General features: G+C 40.1%; 1 protein-coding gene across 7 annotated transcripts in view; it reads left to right on the forward strand.

Moving 5' to 3' along the window:
- Positions 1–18,147, forward strand: part of ZFYVE16 (zinc finger FYVE-type containing 16) — a 61,881-nt gene that overhangs the window by 20,293 nt on the left and 23,441 nt on the right. For 6 of the 7 annotated variants that reach the window (XR_013346148.1, XR_013346150.1, XR_013346152.1 and 3 more), the window contains exons 4-6: positions 5,755–5,851; positions 7,436–7,612; positions 9,554–9,705. Coding sequence is in view for 2 of the 7 variants with exons in the window: in XM_077817115.1 (XP_077673241.1) it covers positions 5,755–5,851; positions 7,436–7,612; positions 9,554–9,705 (426 nt within the window). In the remaining 5 variants the exon portion in view is untranslated. The remainder of the gene's footprint in view (positions 1–5,754; positions 5,852–7,435; positions 7,613–9,553; positions 9,706–18,147) is intronic. The other variant, XM_077817116.1, reaches the window with a different exon arrangement.

Here is an 18,147-nt window from a genome sequence, read left to right on the forward strand (position 1 = left end):
GGGGCAGTCAGGGAACGTGGAACGCGGGGGACTGGATAGGCGTGGGAGTCCCACAGGGCCTGTTGGGGTCGGGAATGTGGATAGGGGTCGGGGCAGTCAGGGGCAGAGGCAGTTGGATGAGGGTGGGGTGCTGGGGGGCGGTGGTCCTGAGAGGGGGCAGTCAGGGGATAAGGAGCAGGGGGGTTGGATGGGTCGGGAGTTCTGAGGGGGGCAGTCAGGGGGCGGGAAGTGGGAGAGGGTGGATGGAGGTGGGGGCCAGGCTGTTTGGGGAGAGACAGCCTTCCCTACCCGACCCTCCATATAGTTTTGCAACGCCAATGTGGCCCTCAGGCCAAAAAGTTTGCCCACCCCTGTTCTAAATGATGGAATAATAAATCTTAGTATTTCAAATCTTAATGAAATCTGAGAAAGTGCAGAGAATGTGGGGAAGACAACTCATAATTATTCTTGATTGTGGTAATCTTTAAAGTGGTCGGTATAATGAATAAGATTTGCTATTTTCAGTTGCTATTTATTTTCCACTGTATGTCAGTGATGGGCTATGGAGCTAATATATTACACAAAATCACGTAGTTAAAAGAATATTAACAGTGCAAACTCAAGCACTGCAAAGTTAAGAAATGCTAGAATTAAGGATATTATCATAACATGTAGGAGCCCTAGTTCTGAACGAGGATCCCACTGTGCTTGGTGCTGTACAAACACAGAACAAAAGATCCCTGCCCCGAGGAGCTTAGTCTAAACCTGTGCAGCATTAATTTGAGCCTTAGCGCATATACGTTACAATAGTCTTAGACTTTAATTATATGATCACATACTATTTTTTTTACTAAGGACCCCTGCCTCATTCAATGCAGAAGATGAATAGTGCTTAATGAGCAGCAAGCTGCTATTTAGTGTTTTATTTTATCCTGATTCAGTGTGTGGCCCCATACCTTATTTACTACACATCATTTAAAGCCTGCTCTGAATACATAATTAACTTCCTCATAGGCTTTTCTGTGGTACTCCATCATTATCGGAGTGCTTCACAAATAGGAATACGTTTTATTTTCACCTCACTCCAGTCAGGTGACAGTATTATTCCTGTTTTACACACACAGGAAGCTGTGGCACAGAGATTAAGGTCAACAGTGTACACTGATTTTGGGTGACTGCTTTGAGATGCCTAGCGCCTGATTTTTTTCGAAGCACTTAACACGTTATTTTTACCATTTTGCATGTTCAAAGCACATCTCCCATAGATTCTCTTTAAAGCGGAGTGTTTAGCACTTCTGCATATCCTACCCCAGGTGCTTAGTTAGTGACCACCTGTGAGAAGTTGGATTTAACAAGTTGTCCAGAATCACATGGAAACTCTATGGCAGAGGCAGAGAGAGAATCCGGTTTTCCAGAGGATCATTCAACTGCCTTAACCGTGAGACCACCTTTTCTCTTCCTGCTGTCCCCAGCCTTATTCACTGCATACCTTCTAAATTCTGTAGCAAATGACACAGGGGTATTACACACAACTCCTTCATTATGCAACCCTGTTTCATCCTCTGAGCAGTTCTACCTTGTGCTGTGACTGAGACAGGAGTCCTGTTTAAAAAAAAAAAGTATGTGATTATGTAATGGCGATTGTATCATAATGCATACTCGTAGGGGGACTGTGTGAGTTTGTGGGCAGTATTAGTTTTGACATTGCCTAACTTTTGAGTACTTGACATTACAAACGTAATTTTTTCACATCTTTTTATGTATAATTTTGTTTGTAGCTTCTTTAAAAGGAAATTTGAAAAAAAAAAAAGTTATTTCATAGATTTATATTGACAACACAGGGTTGAGTAACAGGGTTGGAACCTTTAGATCCACAGCACAGACATCTGCCACTTGGGCTCATGGTAACAGAGTGTTATCTGGTATGTGAACCAGACACTAAAAGAGGATGAACACTCATTTTGGTGGTAGGTTTCACAGCTGTTTTGCTGATGACAGAAGTATGTTGAGGTTTGGGAATGTTGGGTTCCATTTGAAGTTCTGGAGGACTGTGTTCTCTAGCGGTCACAGATCCTCCTACCTCTGGTCTTTAACCCAAGCCTGACCCATTCTGTGTCTGTCCCTTCCATCCTACTCATGTCTAAGTAGTCTCCCCCCCATACCTCATACCATTCGCCTTGCCTAGCCAGTTTGTCTTTTTTCCTCAGTGCTCCCCATCAGAGTCCCATCCCAGTTTTCTTGCCCAGCCAATTCCAGTCTTTCTCCTTCCCCATAGCTAGTTATATGAATCTACTCCCTCTCCCCCATCTGTGCTTGTCTCTGGTCTCTTCTGCATGGGAGTCAGCTGTTTCTTCATCCACATCGCCTGAGAGCACAGGAGAATTAGTCTTCTTGCTCTTAGTTTCTGTGCCTGTTGCTACATTACCCGCAGTTGGTGTTCCAGGCTAATGTCTTGCTTAGCTCTTGCAGCCCTGGGCTAGAGCATGTCCAGTACAGTTGGCATTTTCAGAAAACTTAGCTTCCAAACTCTTAACAAGTCTCTACTGAGCATGTGCAAACTGAGACCCTGAGGTGCCCCTGTGCATTCTCAGATGTGGGATGTAGATCGCCCCTGGTGTTGAGCTGCAAAAGCATCTTGAAAAGCCATATCCTTTGACCGCTTCTATGGTATGTGAGATCTTGTGTGGGAGTGATATAGATTGCTTCATTGTTACTTCACAGTTCACAGTTGCTTCACTGTTACTGCAGAAAATGAATGGAACCTGCTTTCATCCAGTCAAGCTGGGTCTTAGTCTAATTTACCAATCTCTTGTAATTAAGAGTGGCATAGAAAAGCTCAGTGTACATAGCCTGACTTGTCCCTGGAGCCTTCAGAGCCTTTACTGGGCCCACATTGGGCCAAGAGCCTTGTAAGAGCTATAAGAAGTATGTTTGCGGTGATGTAGGAAGCACCCATCTTGGTGCCCACTTCTGACACCATTGCCCTTGGGCCCAGTGCCACACCTTTCCTCCAACACTGATACCTCTGTCTTGGCACAGTAAGTGCATGCAGATGCCTGTTGGGGTTAAAGAAAGGAGACACAGAATCTCACTACAAGACGGTAAAAGCAGAAGTGAACAAGTGCTATTCTTCATATTTCCTGACATATGAAGGCCTTGGAAACTCTCATATGGCACAGCTGTAATCTATTTAAGTTCCTCTCGAGCCAGTGTATTGTCATCAACTAACTTGGACCCTTCACTGATCTGGATGCTGGTAGCCCCTTTGATCTGTGTAGACCTGAGTAGGGGTCCACCATCGAGAATACTAGACCCCCCTCCCCACCGTCTACCACATGCTTTTCTGCAACCTGACTCTGTTCCTGTATCAAATTCTCTGGTCTCTGTCTGGTACCATCTCAAAGACTTTCAGCCCTTTTGGAAATGAACCTTTAAGGTCCGCTGTCTTGACCTTGATACTCTGCACATTTGCCCTTGCCTCAGATCCAGACATCATGGAAACATCTCATGCAGGGCCCTCTTGAGTTCTATATGTAGGGCCACATGAGGAACTTAGGCAGCACCATGACCAACTCCGGTACTGACCTGTGTGCTGGCACTGTTTCTCCATTGGCATTGATCCTCTCACAGCTGTCTATTCACCTGGCACTGATTCACCCTTCCTTGCTGACACCAATACTAACCCTGCACCCCTCACAGCTTCTGGAAGAGCTGCCTATATCTGAGGAATGTGATGAGACTCCTTTGGTGAAACATACAGATTGGTGCTTCATCCATTTCCCCTCATGATAAATGGACAGTTTCAGGAACTCTTGGGGAGCTAGGCAAATGCTCTCAAGTTGCAAACAGTTTCACCAGGGACATCTGATTCCCCGTTTGACATATTACAGATGCAGACCAGGGAAAAGCTTGCTCTGCCTATCAGCTCTGGCCTTCTCAGTCCAGCCAAGGATATCTGATTCTCTCCTTTCTTATTCCCACCTGTATCAAAGAGAAGACAGGATGTGTCCCAGACTAGCTGAAGGACATACATTTTTACTACAGCATGTTTCATAAATCAAGACCCCCTGACGGGTCCCAGGGAAAAACTGGTACAAACCAAGCAGTTCTGTAGACTAGTGGGCTTGATTCCTCATCGACCAATGCCTTTGCTCATCTGAACATGGGTAGTGGGTTATTACTCACTAAATGTACAGACGAAATTGACCATCCCTTCTCCAATGCTCCCAACAGTTTGTGTGGAAAACAGGGACAAAATCTTCAGGGGAAGCCCTTTGCTCTCCCTTTTCCTGTCATCACGGTCACCTTGGATGCTTCCAGTCTGGGCTGGGTTGTGTATCAAAATACATGATCTAAGGAACACCTGGAGTCCAGACACCATATCAGAGTAATGGAGCTCAGGGTAGTGTAATGGGCTATTAAAGCCTTTTGTCCATTCCTGCAGCTATGTGTAGTACAGGTGCTTGACAACACCATGGGCATGTGTTAAATCAACAAGCAGGGAGGAGCACGTTCTCAGCTCCTATCTGCAGAGGCAAGAAAACTGTAAATGTAGTATATCCAGAACCAAATCCACCTGTTGTTCTTGCTGGGAAAGTGAATGTGAAAGCACACTTGCTCGGCAAGAGGATTTAGGATCAACCATGAACACAAGTGGCTCTTGAAACTAGTGGTGGCTATTGCAGCATTTTGTGAGTAGGGTCACTCAATAATAGATTTCTCTGAGTTGGGACAGAGCACCAAAGTGTATTACACAAGAGCACACAGACAAAAGCTCTTTCTCGGATGCATTTCTGCTGGGCTATAGCCAACATCTTCTTCTATATGCTTTCTATTCCATTCCCCTGATGCCCAGGATCAAAAGGAAGATCAGGTTCAATTGAGCCAACTTTGTGACCTTGTCAGCACTGGTATCCAGGTCTTCTGCAGATGGCCAGAGAATATCTTTGCTTGCTGCCTGTGTGTCAATATTAAGGGAAGGGATTCTGCCACTCAACCTAGATGCACTTCCCCTAGCAGTATGGAAGATAACCTGCTGGATAATGAAGTTCCTGTCCTCTAAGGGCTCAGACCATCTTCTTACAATCCAGGAGGACTTCAGTCTAACATGTGACCTAAAGAAAAATATGCAAGTGGGTTTACTATCTAGGCCACTGAATAAAAGGTTTGCTCAGTCTTAGGCTGGGAACTCTGCTGTCTGACAGTGTGTTCTGCACCTTTAAGTCTTGGGGTGGGGTTATCCTTAACGTCTCTGAAGTTCCACATGGCAGTAATATCTGCTCAGAAGTTACATTAAGGTCAAACCCATTTTTTCTCATCCTACACTTTCTAGGTTTCTTATGGTCATAGTAAATGCATTTTTCCCCATTTAAGGAGTGGCCACCTTCATGAGACCTAAAATCTTTCCTTCAAAGGCTTGTAATTTGGCCAAATTTCCATGGGAACAGCAAAAAGTGCATCCTGGACATAAAGGCAATCCCTCCTAAACTTCATATTCCTGCTCCAAAACTTGAGGGTGTAGAGCTTCTCAATGAGAAATGGTTTTGGAAATGTATTTATGAGAGAGGGCAACCCCCCCTCCCGCCCGCATTTTGAGAGATGTCTGCACCATGAGGCAGACACCCAGCATGGAAAATTTCAGCTCAGATGGTTAGCTTGGTAATTATACAAGTAAGTAAAAATAGTCTTGTAATGAGAAGTGTCAGGCAATCTTAACTGTAGGTGGCACTACCATCTCCATGTAAAATGTTTAAATTAGCTTTTGTTCTGACCCAGGTGTTCTGTGGTGTCTGTTGCAATCGGAAGTGCAAGCTGCAGTACACTGAAAAGGAAGCAAGAGTCTGCATTGGCTGTTACAAATCTATTAATAAAGGTAAAAAGTTGTGATCATGGTTTTATTTACTTGTAATTACTACTTTTCATCAAAGGAGAAAAGTTAAGCAAAATTGTTGTTTTAGGACTGAAGGATGAATCTGTGCACCCAGGAGGAAGCATTTCCTTTCTAAGATAGTGATTGAAATGTTGATTAAAATTTGCTTGGCTAATTTTAGTGATTAATTAAAGTGACTTCAATCTTCCATCTTCATTCTCTGCCACAGCCACCGTAATTATGCATATACTTGATGGAAAGGCATAGGGTTTCTAATGCAGCTAGAGTGCTGCTGGTTGGTTGGTTGGTATGGAGTCTAAATTGCAAAAATACTGCATGTAATTCCTTTCCCAAGACTGTGTGTGTTGAGGCAAGTGACATTTTCAACCTATGTTTACCTGAAGAAGGCTTCCTCAGATTGTTTCCAAGACTGTGTCGCCTAGTCCACTCTATTATGCCTCCACTTGTGTCATAAATGTTCATATAAATGGGCTTTGCAAGATTGTGCGGTCTTTTTTGAGGAAGGTTAAATTGTGTGAAGATGTGACATTATTAGTATGGGGAAAAAGAGTGACAAACTGAAACCCTAATTTCTTGTATTGAAACATTTAACAAAGATAAAAGAGGAGTGCATTCATGTTTTATTTACCATGTTTTTTTATCATGAATCTGATTGACTTCTTCCTTTTTGATTATCCCAGTTAAAGCTTGTTTTTACTTGTAATATTCTCCTGCCTGTAAATAGAAGAGTTAAGCACCTAAATGTGATTGGTATTGAAACTCCACCATAGACCCTTCCTTACCTTTTCCAATATGGAGAATATGGGATTTGTCAGTACTTCACAAATATTGTCACAACTGAGCATGAAATCAAGCTAGCGTGACTTGTGATTAATAGACAGAAGAACATAGCATCATTACTTAAGTTGGGAAATTGTTAGTCTGTTTTTTTTACAGTCTCTGTGAATATCCTTCTCCATTTGATTACTTTTGTAAATGATAGGTTTCAGAGGGATAGCTGTGTTAGTCTGTATCGGCAAAAACAACGAAGAGTCCTTGTGGCACCTTACAGACTAACAAATTTATTTGGGCATAAGCTTTCATGGGCTATAACCCACTTCATCAGATGCATGGAGTGAAAAATACAGTTGGCAGGTATAAATATACAGCACATGAAAATATGGGAGTTGCCTTACCAAGTGGGGGCAGGGAGGGTCAATGCTAACGAGGCCAATTCAGTCAGGGTGGATGTGGCCCATTCCCAACAGTTGACAAGAAGGGGTGAATATCAACAGAGGGAAAATTACTTTTTGTAGTGCCCACAAAAGCTTATGCCCAAATACATTTGTTAGTCTCTAAGGTGCCGCAAGGACTCCTCATTGTTTTTGTTGTAAATGAGGCATGTGTGGTTGCAGGAATTACATGGTTTGTTGTATGCTCATTGCTGAAGCAAAAGGCTGTACGAGTGTCCATTTCTACATTTTGAAGAAAAATAGACAGGAATATTTAACTTAAAATTTGAGGCAGCTGTAAACATTTAATAAATGGCACGATCTTATACACTAAGTGCATTATTTTTCCTTTTAGCACAGGCATTTGAAAGGATGATGAGTCCAACTGGTACTATCCCTAATTCCAGTGTCTCCTCTGAATATTGTTCTACTGTTCCACCTTTGCAGGAAGCCCAGACAGTTGGCACACCTAATTCTCCTTCATCTTCTCTTTTGTTACCTATCTCTGTACTTAAACAACCAGGTGCTGATGGTAAGTGCAACTCAAAATTATTTAAATCTGTTATCTAAATTTTCTAAGTTATTCAGCATATACTCTTTCAACACATACACAGAATAGATGCTTTTGCAGAATGGCTAGATTTATTTAGTCTATCAGTGTAGCCATTCAGAAAAGGCTATGGGTTGAGAAGAAAGGTGCTATTAGGGTTAAGATACTGGACTTGGAGTCAGGTTCCCTGTGTGAGCTTGGGTGAGTCACTCAATTTCTTTGTCTTAGTTCTTCATCTGTAAAATAGCTAAAGGAAGTATATTACCCCTATCTTGTCTAGTCTGGTTGTAAGTTTTTCAGGGTAGGGACTGTCTCTTACTGTGTCCAATATATAGTACAAGGGACTGTGATCTCAGATGGGGCCTCTAGGTGCTACAGGAAGATAAATAATACTGAAACAAAGCAAGTAGCTGGGTGACAACGTTCTCTGGCGAGAAGTGATAATGGATAAAGCACATTTTCATCTCATTTATGTCAACTACGCTTCTGAATTTTTTCTGCTTACTACAAAAATGTCACTGATAAAAGATTAGATGTACTTAGAGTGTCTTTAAAACAAAAAGTGGTAAGTTATATGAATTGTTTTGTTGATAAACTATTGTCTTGTATCCGTGGTATGTTGCCATCCTTGTATTACTCCAGTGGTATACCAATAAAATAAAAACCAGCAGGATCTTCTTAAAAGGGGAAAAGGCAAAATGCCACATTTATTCTGAATACAGAAAGAAAGAATCCTAGTAAGCAGTTAGTTATAGCTATAACATTCCATTCAATTTAATATTTATTCACACACACACACGTCCTGCAAAGTTGTTACCATACTTACCAGCCTTTGAGGTCTTCATGCCAAGCCACTGGCCAGGTCGCCTGGACATTAGGAGGGAGTAGGGCCTTGTCAGATATACGTCTGACACTCCTGGAAGTTGGTTTGCAGAATCAGACCCCAAAGTTATCAAATTCCTATAAAAATGGACTCTAGAAACTATTCCTATGCCAGTCTATGGGAATTGCTTCATCATGCTGTTCCTGAATCAATCAGCAGATGGCACATTCCTGACTGCTCCGTGTTGTTCAGTTCTCCCATCCTTGAGGCTGTTGGGTGGATTCCAGTCTGCCCTCCGGGGGTCCTATATTTGTTTCCACTTGACACCTTCGGCCGATGGACACTGGATTCTTAGGCTGGCACCTCCCTGATCATTCAGTTATTATCCACACCAAGCATCCATCCACATACATCCTCTATTTTAATCACGATTGTTAATAAAGTGAGATAACTACAACAAAAGGGCGGGGAGTCTCTGTGTGCTGTTTCTGTTGTTACAAAGTATTGCTTTGAGAACAGACTCTGTCTTAGGATGTACTAACACAATTAGCAGCTTGCAAGTTTCACACAGAGGGAGAGAAACAGTACCAAAAACCAAGAGACCTCTTAATTAGTAATACCCTGGAATTTAAACTATGGGGAATCAAACTCATTTGTGATTTTAATACAGAACTTCTTTAATATGATCCAACATGAGAGGTAATTGATTAAGTAAATAGCAGCCTGTTTTAACTAATTAGGAATTGATGCGTTAAGTATAGCTTGGTTACTTCTGCTGTTGGTGTGGGACTATCTTTGCCCACAGTTCTGCTTGACTGATTGCAGAGAATACCAGTTTTGTGTGTATGGTGACTGCTTAGTTCCAGTAACATTTACTACTTTTAAATCAGAAAATTCCCATGTTTTGAAGAAATATATGTAGAAAGATGCATCACTTGCACTCCAGAAATCTCTGAACTATAATTATGGTTCATACTAAATCCAACATGCTTAATGTAAAATCTTAATTTGGAAAAAAGCCTGAAAATTTATACAGACGCTTTTGCTGTTGGAAAACTGTGGTAATACCAAGTTAGTATTCTTTTTTTAACCCATTTTAGGGCTGTGTGCCAGAGAACAGAGGAGAGTCTGGTTTGCAGATGGTATTTTGCCTAATGGTGAAGTTGCAGACACAACAAAACTATCTTCTGGAGTCAAGAAGTCTTCGCAAGAGCTGAGTCCAGCAAGCCCTGACTTACCAGAGGTGCATATGGTATATTCTCAAAAGTATACACTGATTCATGATTTTTATAGATTGTCTTTAAACAGCTTTGTTTGCCCGTTTAAGATGACACCCTGTCAAGGTTCCTACCCCACTCTGAACTCTAGGGTACAGATGTGGGGACCTGCATGAAAACCTCCTAAGCTTACTTTTACCAGCTTAGGTTAAAACTTCCCCAAGGTACAAATTAATTTTATCCTTTGTCCTTGGAATAACCACTGCCACCACCAAACTCTAACTGGGTTTACTGGGAAACGTAGTTTGGACACGTCTTTCCCCCCAAAATCCTCCCAACCCTTGCACCCCACTTCCTGGGAAAGGTTTGGTAAAAATCCTCACCAATTTGCATAGGTGACCACAGACCCAAACCCTTGGATCTGAGAACAATGAAAAAGCATTCAGTTTTCTTACAAGAAGACTTTTAATAGAAATAGAAGTAAATAGGAGTAAAGGAATCACCCCTGTAAAATCAGGATGGTAGGTACCTTACAGGGTAATTAGATTCAAAACATAGAGAATCCCTCTAGGCAAAACCTTAAGTTACAAAAAAGACACACAGACAGAAATAGTCATTCTATTCAGCACAATTCTTTTCTCAGCCATTTAAAGAAATCATAATCTAACGCATACCTAGCTAGATTACTTACTAAAAGTTCTAAGACTCCATTCCTGGTCTATCCCCAGCAAAAGCAGCATACCAACAGACACAGACCCTTTTGTTTCTCTCCCTCCTCCCAGCTTTTGAAAGTAACTTGTCTCCTCATTGGTCATTTTGGTCAGGTGCCAGCGAGGTTACGTTTAGCTTCTTAACCCTTTACAGGTGAGAGGATTTTTCCTCTGGCCAGGAGGGATTTTAAAGGGGTTTACCCTTCCCTTTACATTTAAGACACACCCTCATAAATGCAGTGTTATGTGGCTTTGACTCCTTTCAGGCCAGTTGGATTTCATCAATTTTAATCAACTTTTTCATTTGTACTTCAGTTATTTTTTAAAGAAAGATACATTCTCACTGGTTGATAGAACCATTAAAACATGTTGAATTACAACTAAATAGAACCTTTACACTAGATTTGTTACATCTTTTTTGCTACCTTGGAAGTTACATTGTAACTATATACATTTATTTAAGCAACTATATAGTTTAACGTTTTCAATTATTTTTAATGGTACATTTTTAGTGTGTGAGAACATCATGGATGATATGTTGCTTATTTAGATAAGTAACTTTTTGGTCATTATTCATGTCAAGCTGCATTAGGATGGTAACTGGAATTTAATTAAACACAAAATAGCATATAAAACTTATAATACAAAACAACCTTAAATGTTTTAGATACATAAACTTCTCTTGTCAAAACAAGTTTCATATTTTACAATTAAATGATTCATTAAAGGAATAGAGGGAATAACTCTAGTCAGTGAATTAAACTGATTATTTCAGGTCAGCCTGGGAAAATTTTCAAATATGCCAATTTGAAAGTGACTGACTGGAGCTTAAGTTCCTATCTGCCTACGTCCCTTGACAATGAGACAGCAACCTTCTAAGTTGTCCTTCAGATTTTTAAAACTAGTAAATCTTATCCCCTCCTTCCTCATTTTTATTCGTAGGTTGAGACACAAGTTTTCCTGCTTTTTCAACTCTCAGTAGATTTCTCAACATTGAATGAATTAGTCCAAATGAAAAAGATTCTTTCTATTCCTACTTCTGTCAAAAGCTGGTTTATCACTTCAGCAAACTCTGGTTCCAGGTGCTCATTGACTTCCATCAGTTCTGTGGTGTGACTTCTTTAAAAACATCATCAGCAAACATGTCCGCTCGAATGGTTCACCTCCAGCCCTGAAACGTATCATGGTAGGCATGATTGATGGATGATTATAAGATACCCAGGCCATAGCAGCATCTCCTTAAGGGGTTAGGCACCTACTCTAAGACTTTGGGTTGAAAATATTGACAAGAAAATGAGGTGGAATAAATCCGTTTCTTCACTACCTGCAGTTTAACTTTGTCTTTGGGTATTGCTTTCTGCAATATCTTTTGAAGTTCTTTCCAAATTTCAACAGCATCAGTAATTCAGTAGCAATCTTTCTGCCGATTGTCCAAGGCTATGGTAATAGATTTAGTATATTCAGCATATCGTCTACATTTTGCTTTAGTCTGAAGTTGACTGCTTTCGTTGTGATAGTTCCATCTATTTTGTCACAAATTCCTTTACAATTTATCAGAATAGTCTAGTGCTTAATAAATAGCTCAAAAGAGTCAACCACTGAATTCCATCATACATCTTGAGGGAGAATTAGTTTGGATCCTTCAGCTCTATTCAGTAGAGCTGAAGCAAAGTGCGTTGTTATGGAAGTATCTTGCGGTTTCAACATTTTCCTTTATTCCTGGAGTTGTACTTAAGTCTTTGGCTAGAAGATACATTAAATGAACACAGCTCCCATACATATATATATTTCAGGTTTTCTTCTAGATTTCTTCTCATCTTTGCTATATTTGAAGCATTGTCTGTGACAAAGCTATGCTCTTGACACTTTAATTTGTGGTCAGTTTGTTCCAGCTTTTACAGCTCTTTCTTTTAAATAGTCTGTTGTATGGGCACTTCCTGATGTATCAATTGTTTCTGTAAAATAGGCAATGCCATCTTCTGTTGTTCCACAAGCACATATTACTGGATCACTGTTAATATTGCTCCATCCATCAAGACTCAGATTAATGAATTTCCTCTCGACGTTTTCTGCACACTGATCAATTTCCTTCTCATACACTATATCCAGCAACATCCCAACAATGTCTGTCCTGCTAGGTGGAGTGTAGTCTGGTCATAATGGCCGAGCCATGTCAGTGAAACGCTTGTTCTGAACAAGATGAAAGGAGAATTTGTTGCATAAATGAACCGAACAATCTAGAGCCTTGCTGGAATTTGTTGGTGCTGAATTTGTCCATGGTTGATGATAATGAAGAAAATGTTTCTTTTATTAACAGGTAATTTACTGTTTGACATATGTTTAGCTGCAGCACTGCTGGTGGTACCAGCAGATATTGCAGATGATGGATGTTTACATATATGAACATCCATCGTTATATATCAGATTTACTTTTAAACAGGAGATCCTCACCTTGAATGTCTGATTACATTGAGCAATAAAGAAATCATTCCAGAAGTCCAGCAGTAATAGTAAAAATTTAATTGATAAATACTCCCATAACAAACTAATAAACCAATTACATTTTGAACAGACACTTTGAAATTTGTAACTAAGTAATCTACCCAAAACACAAATTTATGACAATAATCTAAGTTTTCATTTACTAGCATATTAAGACATTGTAGGGAGTCCATAAGAATGGTATCAAAATAAGTTGACTAACCAGTCGATACATATTGCTCAGACATGTCCACATTGTCATCTTCGAAGTCATTGCCTTCTGAGGCGTATTTTTCATAGTGTTTCATTCTGTTAACCAGGCCTTGAATCTCTTTGTTGCACTGTTTACATTTGGCACATGTTTCTTTTTTATCCAGACCAGAGGTTCCTGAATTTCTTGAAAATATTCCCCAATAGTCTTTTTTACAATATGCAGCCATAACAGGTTTTTCCTCCAGTTCCCAGGTGTGTAAACACTAAAGGCTGCACTTCAAAGAACATCTCTTCTTCTCACAGTTTCTTGCTTTTATACTAGTGTTGCTCCTTTCTGGTTACACACCTTACTCCTTCTCCTTTGTTAAATAACTACCCAAACCCTCAGAAAAACAAAAGAACTAACAACAATACAAGATTTCTGCTTATGTAATCTGCATGCCTTTTGCATTGCAGTATTTTGTTTGTTTAGAGACTGAGGGGGATTTCTGTTTGTGTATGCATGCAAGAAGACAGAGCAAGGCCATTTGCTTGAAGTGCTCAGAAGCAAGGTCAGTTAGTTACTGGGCAGATCAGTGTTTTTCCATGAGCTGGAGAGTAAGTTTCCATGGTGGGTACAGTCATAAATATTCATAATTTGAGAACTGAGCCAATCAGAGCTCAGGTAGGGAGAAACTATAAAATAGGAGTATGACACTAGGCCTATCTCAGTGGATGATCCTGATGAGATACATGACGATGATTCCTGGAGTCAGAGGTTGGGTCCCAGCACTTGTGATGACTTTGCCAGCCCCTGGGTCCCACACAGGATCAGGCTCTAAAGGTAGTATATTACATACTGGGCTATATTTATAAAGCTTGGCCTCAAAAGTTAGTTTTTCCCTGCTGCTTTCTCTGTATAGAAAAGCCAATGTTATTGATAGAGGCTCATGGATTCAACATACTTACTTTTTATTTAATGTTTAAGAGATTATAATAAATTTAGGTCTTAACTAGGGCTGTTGATTTAATCGCAGTTAACTCTCAATTAACTCAAAAAAATTAATAGCAGTTTTAATTGCACTGTTAGACAATAGAATGCCCATTGAAATGTATTAAATATTTTTAGATGTTTTTCTCCATTTTCAAATATATTAATTTCAGTTACAACACTTTGTATTCTGTGTTGCATTACATTATTATTACAAATATTTGCACTGTAGAAACAATAAACAAGAGAAATAGTATTTTTCAATTCACCTCATACAAATACCGTAATGCAATCTTTTTATCGTGAAAGTGCTACTTACAAAGGTAGGTTGTTTTATTTTTGAGTGCAGTTATGTAAAAAAAAAAAAATGTAAAATTTTAGAGCCTGCAAGTCTACTCAGTCCGACCTCTTATTCAGCCAATCGCTAAGGGCATGGCTACACTTGCAGAGGTAGAGCGCTTTGAGTTAAACCAGCCTTTGGAGAGCACAGTAGGGAAAGAGCTGCAGTCTGTCCACGCTGATAGCTTCAAGCACACTGGCATGGCCACATTAGCAGCTCTTGCAGTGGCCACAGACAGCAGTGCATTGTGGTAGCTATCCCAGCATGCAAGTGGCTGCAATGTGCTTTTCAAATGGGATGGGTGGGGTAGAGTATGACAGGGAGTGTGTTGTGTGTATGTGGGGGAGAGAGAGTGGGGTTTGGGGGGGCTGAGAGCATGTCAGCATGCTGTCTTGTAAGTTCAGATAGCAGCAGACCCCCCACCCCCCACCACAGCATTCCACGCGAATGGCTTGCTTTGTCTTGGAGCAGATAAGCAGCTGGCTGTCAGAAACGGAGCTTTCAAAGGGCATATCCGCATTCCTGCAGCGATTCAAAAACAATGACAAGAGTGGCCACTTGACTTAAGGGGATTATGGGACGTTTCCGGAGTAGATCAGAGTGCAGTAATGCAACACCTCGTCCACACTGGCGCTGCGGCGCTCCAGCGGGGGCGCAGCAAGTGTTATTCCATTCGCTGAGGTGGAGTACCAGCAGCTCTGTAGCCACAGAGTCAGAGCGCTCTCCGTGCCTTGCCGGTGTGGACGGGTAGTGAGCTAGTGTGCCCGGGGCTCCTTTATTGTGCTGTAACTCGCAAGTGTAGCCATGCCCTAAGACTAACAAGTTGGTTTACATTTACGGAAGGTAAAGCTGCTGGCTTATTTACGTCACCTGAAATTGAGAACAGGCATTCGCATGGCGCTTTTCTAGACGGCATTGCAAGATATTTACGTGTCAGATATACTAAAGATTTGTATGCCCCTTTATGCTTCAGCCACCATTCAGAGGACATGACACTTGTTAAAAAAAAAATGCATTAATTAAATTTTGACTGAACTCCTTGGGGGAGAATAATATGTCTCCTGCTGTTTTACCTGCATTCTGCCATGTATTTCATGTTATAGCAGTCTCAGATGACCCAGCACGTAGTTCGTTTTAAGAACACTTTCACTGCAGATTTGACAAAGTACAAAGAAGGTACCAATGTGAGATTTCTAAAGATAGCTACAGCACTCAACCCAAGGTTTAAGAATCGCAAGTGCTTTCCAAAATCTCAGAGCGACGAGATGTGGAGCATGCTTTCAGAAGTCTGAAAAGAGCAACACTCTGATACAGAAACTACAGAAAGCAAACTACCAAAAAAAAATCAACCTTCTGCTGGTGGCATCTGACACAGATGATGAAAGTGAACATGCGTTGGTCTGCACTGCTTTGGATCGTTATTGAGCAGAACCCATCATCAACGTGGATGCGTGTCCTCTGGAATGGTGGTTGAAACATGAAGGGACATGTGAATCTTTAGCGCATCTGGCATGTAAATATCTTGCGACGTGGGCTACAACAGTACCATGCGAATGCTTATTCTCACTTTCAGGTGACACTGTAAACAAGAAGCGGGCAGCATTATCTCCTGCAAATGTAGACAAACAAGTTTGTATGAGTCACTGGCTGAGCAAGAAGTAGGACTTACTGGACTTGTCGGCTCTAAAGTTTTTTACATTATTTTATTTTTGAATGCAGGTTTTTTTTTTACATAATTCTACATTTGTAAGTTCAACTTTCATGATAGAGATTGCATTACAGTACTTGTATGAGGTGAAATGAAAAATACTATTTTTGTTTTTTACAGCACAAATTTGTAATCAAAATAAATATAAAGTGGGCACTGTACAGTTTGTATTCTGTGTTGTAATTGAAATCAATGTATTTGAAAATGTAGAAAACATGCACAAATATTTAAATAAATGGAATTCTATTATAGTTTAACAGTAATTAACTGATTTATTTTTTTAAATCACTTGACAGCCCTAGTCTAACATTTTTTTTTTATTAAATTGAGCTTTAATCTTAAACAGGTTTATTTTTTAAAATAAATTATTATAATTGAATAACAATAAAAATCCAGGTTAAATAAAAAATCTGATTAATTTAAAAAAATGATTCAACTTTTTTTTTATCCACCCTGCTTTCTGGAAAGACGTTGGGTAGCTGTTCAGTTTTTATGTTGAAGTTGTACATGAAACCCCATTTAAACAGAAACCATGTGGATAAGAGTATGTGCAGTGTACTGTGTCTCCACTGAAACTTTAAAATTATGTAGTTAAATGTTATGTAGAAAATGTTATGACTCCAGTTCTTCTGCATAGCATTAAGGTAATTGGTTTTGGCTATGAGTATTTCTATCTTAAAGTTCTGAAGTCTGTCTTTATTAACATGTTAACAGTAAAAGTTCCCATTTTATTTTTTCTTTTAAATGATCAGATAAAAAATTGCTTCGGTCTTTAAAAACTAACCTGGTTCTGCCAGGAGTTGCTTAATGCCCTGGTGCACCATGTCAGAATTGAAAATAATCTGTCTTTTCAATGTTCAAACTGAATAGAAAGGTGAGGGTGTTTTTTTGGAGGTAGGGGTGGTTGTATTTTGTATGGTGCTGGCATAGGGAGGAAGACAGTCTCTTGATTGTTCCTGCTGGGAGTGGGAAAGTCTAGCACCTTTCTCTCCCTTCCTGCCCTGCCTTATCATACCAACGCTTTTTTTCTTTTTAATTAAAAAGATGTTTTTATTACTTGCATTGAAGTTGTTGTGTCCCATTGAGCCAACTGTTTTACAAAGATGTGGTCTTTTCCAAAGATCTTATAGTTCAAGAAAGCAAGAGAGCAGGAGAGATGGCGGGAGAGGGATACAACTTGATATATTCAATTATTGTATAAATTTGCAAATTTAAAATGTAGGGAAGCCAGTTATCCTCATCTGCTCACAAAAAAACAAGCCCTTAAACTGAACACCAAAAAATTATTTTCTATGTGCGCATTCCTGGTACCCGTGCTTAAAACAAATGGCACTTCTGTCACAACCCAGTGCACACTGAGAAACTGTCAATTCCAGGAGAGCTGCATCAATGAAATGGAAAAAGAAGGGAGGAGGGAATGCCTGGGCTGATGGTGTGGGATTTTGGTTTTCCTTTAGTCATATGGGAAAAACTGAGATCCTTTTTGTGCTGCTTTGTATCGCCACACCCTGTCAGCTTTACATAATTCACTGAGGGGTCAACATAGATGTGACACTTAGAGTAGGAATGAGCATTACTATTAAATGCTGGAGTAAGCTGCTATTAGTAAATCATGTGAAGATAACTGTCTGCAGATACTTCAGGTCCAAATTATGGCAAATTACAGTATTCAAGAGCCTTGCAAAATAAAGTCATACTGGTAACTCTGCCCAGTTGTTCACGGTCTACGTGGCTAGTAATGTAATCCTTGATTGTGTTGTGTCTACTGACTGTGTCATACTCTAAAATAGTAGATGCTCCATTTTTAGGTATGAATTACTATAGAACAGGTAAATATCAGACTAAATATTATACTAATTATTTTAGACTCAGACATATTTACCTGTTCCGTAACAGAGACCAATATGTATTAAAGATGCAAAAGTAATTGTAATTTTCAGAGATGTGGCTTGCTTTCTGTTTTAGGAAAATATCCCCTAAAATGGTCTATGACTGTATATTCTCTTTGCTGGCTGCTTTTACATTTGAAACACTAATACAGGAGAATACTAGTGT

This window comes from Eretmochelys imbricata, chromosome 5 (assembly GCF_965152235.1).
Source record: "Eretmochelys imbricata isolate rEreImb1 chromosome 5, rEreImb1.hap1, whole genome shotgun sequence".
NCBI lineage: Eukaryota > Metazoa > Chordata > Testudines > Cheloniidae > Eretmochelys > Eretmochelys imbricata.